This window comes from Alligator sinensis, unplaced genomic scaffold (genome assembly GCF_000455745.1).
Source record: "Alligator sinensis unplaced genomic scaffold, ASM45574v1 scaffold955_1, whole genome shotgun sequence".
Classification (NCBI taxonomy): Eukaryota; Metazoa; Chordata; order Crocodylia; family Alligatoridae; genus Alligator; species Alligator sinensis.
The window spans coordinates 44,992-51,468 of NW_005842791.1; the positions used below are offsets into that span (position 1 = coordinate 44,992).

Here is a 6,477-nt window from a genome sequence, read left to right on the forward strand (position 1 = left end):
CAGTTACTCCTAAACAAGAAAGAAGAAAGACATTAATGAAAACCTTTTCCTTAACCTAGAAATGTCATGTGAACGAAGATAGTATGTTTTCTATTGGTATATGCAACAAAAAGTATTGTCCCCACCCCACCCCTCGCCCCCTCCCTTTAAATAATATGGAAAAATGATAAAAATATTTCCTAGACAACCAGACACAAGCACATAAACAAGACAATCAGGCAGAAATTAGGGTAAGGTGGCACCTCAGAGACTAACTGATTCAGAGAGTCAGGAGATTTCCTAGGAACCTATGTAAAAAAAAACCCTCCAAACTTAATAGGCATGGAACAAATGGGATATTTAGCTTCCTAGCAAAGCTATTGTTTTAGGCAATCTGAAGGCACATGGAGGTGTTACTCCATCACAATACAATCCCTACAAATTCAGGAGATGGTTCTCAAATAAACTCCAGTTTCATTCTCTCTCCTCAGTTGGATGACCCACCTTCCATTAAACAAAGGCAGATTTTGCACAATAAAATGGTTTGATTCTTTTTTTTTTTTACTCCTTCAGATAATCAAACCATAGAGAAGTAGTATCTGGAAGGATCTCTACAGGTCATGTAGTCCAACCCCTGAAGCAGGATCCTGCCTTTCCAAACTGTCCTATATACATCCCTTGTCTAACCTATTAGAAAAACGACATGGTCATCCCCGACACAATCACAGGACATAATGCTCTAATCTGCCACAGGTAAAGCAGGAGGACCTTGGGAGCCAATGCCCTGTTTCTGCAAAGGTTTTTAAAATACTTGAGATGTCTAAGGAAGATGGCCATGCCCCCACTACAGAGGAAGGCAAACGTTCCCACAGGCCTTATCAATTTGACCATGGGATAAAATGCCTTCCTGACCCCAAATAGGATGATCAGTCTGACCCTAAGTGAAGGGACAGAACCCTCTAGTCAGGATCGCCAGGTTTAAGTCCCAGCAGTGGCACTGCTTTTTTGCCTCTCCGGCCCATGGCTGCCCCCATGATGCACTGCATGGGGCCAACCTGCACCGAGTACCATGGCAGAGCCCTCATGATCAGGAAAAAGGAGGACATGATTTCCAAATGCACATTTGGAGAGATGGTGGCCATAGGTGCTGTGCTCTGTCGTGACCCCAACACCATCAGATTAGGCCTCCCTAGGGATTTACATCAAAGCTAAACATCCCCTCAGCTCCATTCTGGATTACCCTGTATTTAGTATGTAGGTGACTACAGTGCATCTGAGCATGTTCAGAAGCATAAGCTTAGGCACTGAGCAGTCTTTGTGAGATGTAGTGTAAGCCCCAAATGAATTCAGGTGTCTATGAGTTTTTGAAGGCACTGAAATGCATGTGTATGTGTGTCTAATCTGGATCACTTTTTGAGAATTAGGAACAACATTTACATCTAATCCTGATTGTTCACTCAGTAATTGCTAACCATGGACAATCTGGAATTGTTGGTAGATTCATTTATTTTGCTAGGAAGAGGGGGAAAGTCTGTAGGAAATTTGGATGAATTAAGGTGCCCTGGTAAGAGATGGCATTTTGGTTAAGTGGAAAGAACAGGACACAGGATGCTGGGGTTAATTTTCTGCCTGCATCATAGGCAAGAATGACTTCTGGGTGTTTCATTTCATATCTGGACAGTTCTGGAAAACAGGAATAATGTTATTGCCCTCCCTCCTGGAGGGGCTTTTATAACTCCAACTATACCAGTGTCTTTCATGTAAATTGGAGTTATGATCATGTTAACTGTTTGTGTCTTGAAGATAACTGCAAGAAATCAAATTGACCACATTCATTGATTGGCAATATAAAGACCACAATCAATCAGTGACTTATAAAAAGTCACATTATCAACCCAGTGTGGTGGCTGCAATAAGGTGAAGCAACAGAACAAGTTTAACCTACAGAGTCACACACCTTTATTTTTACCCTCCTTGTTTCCCACACCTGTTCCCTTTTAATTGCATTAATTCACCTATTTCTCTAGCATCAAACATTGGAAGCAGACTGTAAAAACATCCATATGGCTTAGCCTTTCCTTTTTTCCCCCCTCCGCTTTTGGTATATCTAAAGTCATGATTCTGTAAAAAGTCAAGCGTTAGAAAATTTGCAAATGAAAATAGTTCAGTCACTTCTATTGCAGAAACTTTCTGAATAGATTTAATGAGAGATATAGGAAGGTATGAAAAGTAGTTACAGATCTAGTGCTCATTAGCATTAATTATAACATAAGCAAAAGATCTGGTTCCTGATAAGAATTTGTTGGCTTACCTATATATGTGCCTGGGTGATTCTATCCCCCACCACAGGCACTTCCAGCGCTGAAGTATGTGCATTAGGGAAATACAAGAAGAGCCAGTCTACATGGGATCCAAACAGTGCATTATTGGCAAAAAAATTGCAGTTCCATTTTTATGGAAATGTCACTTGGGTCCACTAAGGTGAAATAGGATTTAACCCAAATGCTTTAGTAGGTTCAGGATTTTCAATGGGTCTCCACTAGTGGTCCTCATAACTGCCACCTGGATCATCGATAGGAAACTCAAAACTTAGATATCTTTCTTAAATATAGTAAACTCTGTGACTTGTGTTATCTTTCTAGTTATGAGTGTAACAGTCGATAGTGCAATGGACTGATGCTGTCAGTTATGGCATCTGAATCCTGCATCAATAACTACAACAGCTAGGAATAAGAACACCATGAATGTGGTAATGAGGCATACAAATGTGGGAGACAAACAAGAAATAAAAGAAAGGAGGAATAATACATAAATTCAACTAAAGAAATAAAGCACAAAAACTATTGCTTGGGGGTAAAAAGAAAGTGTTTGAGTGCTAGGGTGGGAACTAAACAAGGACCTTATGAATTCTGTCTTGTTTGAAGTCTCCAAATCAAGACTAATATATTTGGGTCACTAGAGGGATAACTCCATTTTTCTGGTCAGACCCCAAGATCCAATGGTCCCTTTTGACCTCATGAACTATGAAGCTACTAATCTAGATGTGTTAAGGCAATGTCTATCCTGTCTATCACTCCTTCCTTACTCAAAACATAATAAAGCAAGGTATGAAGTCAGTCACTGTCTCTGTTCATTATCGGCCTGCTTATATTTCCGCAATGCACTAAGAAAATGCCCTACTAAAGAGATCCCTCAAAGCCTTTTTCACTTGGTTGTTCCTCAGTGTATAGATGTAAGGGTTGAAGAGTTGGGTCACTACTGAGTAGAGAAAAGACACAATCTTGTCAAAATCCCACCCACCTTTCTGAGATGGCCGAATGTACCTGAAAATTGCACTGCTGTACAGTATTGTGACTACCAAGAGGTGAGCAGAACAGGTAGAAAAGGCTTTCTTTCTGCCTGTGGAAGATGGGATGCGGAGGATGGTGGAGATGATATAGCTATAGGAAATGATGTTCACTATCAGAGTACCAGGTATGATCAATATCACTGAAGTCAAGAATATTAATTCAATGCGCTGAGTATCTGCACAGGAGAACTGAAGCAAGGGGGCTATATCACAGTAGAAGTGGTTCATGACATTGGGGCCACAGAATGGCAACTGGATAATCATAGCAGTAGGAGGAACCATCAAAAAAACAGCTGCCACCCAAGAGGCCACCACCAGCTGGATGCAAAATCTCACATTCATGATAGTGGAATAATGCAAGGGGCGGCAGATGGCCACGTAGCGATCAAAAGACATCATCGCCACATGGAAAAACACACAGGTACCTAAGTAGAAGAATGACAAAAACTGGATGAAACAAGCAGGGAGTGAAATGGCTTTCTTATTCAGTAGGAGGCTGTAGAGGGTCCTAGGCATGAAGGTGGAAGTGAAGTAGATCTCCAGAAGGGAGAAGTTCCGAAGGAAGAAATACATGGGGGTCTGGAGGTTACGGTCAACCAATGTGATGGTGATGACGGTGAGGTTTCCCAGCAGGATCAAAAGGAAGACAACGAGGAGAACCCCAAACAGGATGATTTGCAAATGTCGGTTGTTGGTCAGGCCCAACAAAATGAACTCCACCACTGAGGTATGGTTCATCTCTTCTGGATCATCTTAAAGAGAAGAAGAAAAGGGAAGGAAAGTTAGAATGAATGCCACGTTTGCTGGTATATTATAAGAATAAATACAGAAAACATCCTCAATGAGCACTCCAGAAGCCTTCAGAAAAAGTAGTCCAGAAGAATTAATCCTGACCACAACAGATAACTAGAAAAACAGATCATTCAGTGAAAAGCATGGATGCATGGCACTATAGAAAAAAAGGAAGGGAGAAAAGAAAGGAGGAAGACTGATTTGTGTCAGAATATTACCTCCATTTTAATCATCTCTTCCAACTAATTGGAACACTTTGGACACTAATGTGTTGGAGGTGTCAGCAGGGTGGATAAGTATTGTCAGAGCTTGATAGGGTAGGTAAGAAAGAATTCACTTCAATCACCTTCCTATCCCATTATACACATAGAGACCAGTACCCCATGCCATGCCCAATAATAATAACTAAGTATATTTTCCATAGCATTCTGCTAAGTCAATCAGCAAAAATGAAAACCCCGATGCCACTGAAAGTACCATCATTACTTTAAAGTCTTGATATCCCTAAGTGGTGAAAGTTATTCACAGCAGTTAGATTTCAAACTTTAAACAAAATGAAGTAAAATACAAATAAAAACAATATAAAATGAACATGTTTGGTATAACAATAAAACCACATGTTTGTAGAATGCAAGAATACATAAAAGCTAAATTTTGCAAGATCTGATCTGTTCTATTAACTCATTGCTTCTCAGCCAGGGGTCATGCTACCCTGGGCACCTTGAAATCCTTTCAAAGGTGCCACAAAATGCCACACAATTTTAGCATTGATAAGTGTACAAACATGATTCACAAGATAAACCCAGAGATTTCAAATAGGTATCCACATTATTAAAACATTCTGACCAGTTGTGGTCTGAGTTCTTTGTAGCAGACAAAATTCCTCTATTATGCTTTTGTAGTAAAAAACTGAGTGAAAACTAAAGGTTGGTATTTTCTGAGGGGTGCCTTGAGTCTAAGGGCACCTTGAGTCTGAAAAGGTTGAAAAACACTGCTTTAATTCTTGGGCACTTTGAAATATCTTTTTATTCCAAGTAGACCTAACCCCCTAACCTAAAGAGAGAGAGGACTGCTTTTACCCTCAGTGTTTCACTCTGTACAAAGGAACATGAATAGTTTGAACTGGAGAATGCCAGGGTACCATTGAAATATCAATTCTTTTTTCCACGTTTCATCAGGTTTCATAGTTGCACTCTGTTCCTCTATAATTAGCATCGCACAAAACACCAAGGGGTAAATCTTGCAGTTACATGAGTACGTTTGTGCCATGGAGGAAAGTGAAGGATTTGAACAACCATAAATTTTAGTACATTTAAAAGTGGAAGGAGAGCTGCTGCTTATAACAGCCCAGTGGCTGTTACTATCTCTGTCTGAAGGATCCTGTAGTGACCCATGATAGCCAACTCTTCCCATCTTTGATTGTGAATGATGGGGAGTTATAATGGAGTGGTTTGGTCACACTTGGTTTGCCACAATATTAGGTAGAAATAGGAGTTGCCTCTGAACAGCTGTGACACATCTCAATACATAAAGTGAAAAAGGAATTGGAAAGGGCGTATAGTGCCAGCATAGCTGTTAACCTTGTTACAGATCAGGTGTGGAGAAACAAATAGACAAAATCAACTGTGATAAATCCTGTTTCAGGCAGTCTGCAGTCAAATGCAAAAATGCTTCTATTACTGTACCTTGCCTACAAATTGAGAAGACTATGGACTGCATGGACCATGAAGCTGCATGGACTACAGCTTCATTCTCCAGTGCCAACCACCTGACTTTTCCTATACTTAAAAAGGGCCATAATCTGTGCAGCAAAGGTTTTACTTACTCACTGCTACATGACTCGCATCCAAAGAAGTTCAGAGCCAGTGAAGAGGCTTCTATTGACTCTATTTAGCACTGGATCAATGACAGGAAAAAAGCAAGGCCTATTCCCTGGTGCTTACAGATCCGAAGCCTGGACTGTTGAGGGTAGAAATATTTTCCCAGAAAAAGCAGCTGGGCTCTGCAACCTAAATACAAATCTGTCTCTGCTTAAGTTATCTTTTTTGCAATAGGTCCCCTGAATCCCACTGAACTCTTTCAGCCTCCTAAGATCTACTTTTTAAAAGCACATCTTTATACTTTGACTTCACACCACAAATAACCCCTTAATGCCTACAGCTGCTCATCCCAGAAAAAAATCTGACCTGACAGTTTGGCTAAGAGTTTAATTCATGATTGTATTATTTCTCATAGCCAGTTTTAGAAACCAAATCTGTAATTTCTTTCCCATAATGAAACAAGGAAGGATTTCATTGACCTACCTCTAAGGAGGATTCACAGAAGAAGAGCTGCAAAGTTCGTGCACCTCAGCAGGA

At 40.4% G+C, this 6,477-nt stretch overlaps 1 protein-coding gene across 1 annotated transcript; it reads right to left on the bottom strand.

Annotated features, from left to right (window-relative positions):
• Positions 1 to 3,142: 3,142 nt before the first annotated feature.
• LOC102378248 (olfactory receptor 49-like) lies at positions 3,143 to 5,954 on the bottom strand. The gene is made up of 2 exons (XM_006034999.1): positions 5,946 to 5,954; positions 3,143 to 4,080 (listed from the first exon to the last, which is right to left on the bottom strand). The coding sequence occupies exon 2, from the start codon at positions 4,064 to 4,066 to the stop codon at positions 3,143 to 3,145; it is 924 nt and encodes a 307-aa protein (XP_006035061.1). The 5' UTR covers positions 4,067 to 4,080; positions 5,946 to 5,954.
• Positions 5,955 to 6,477: the final 523 nt, after the last annotated feature.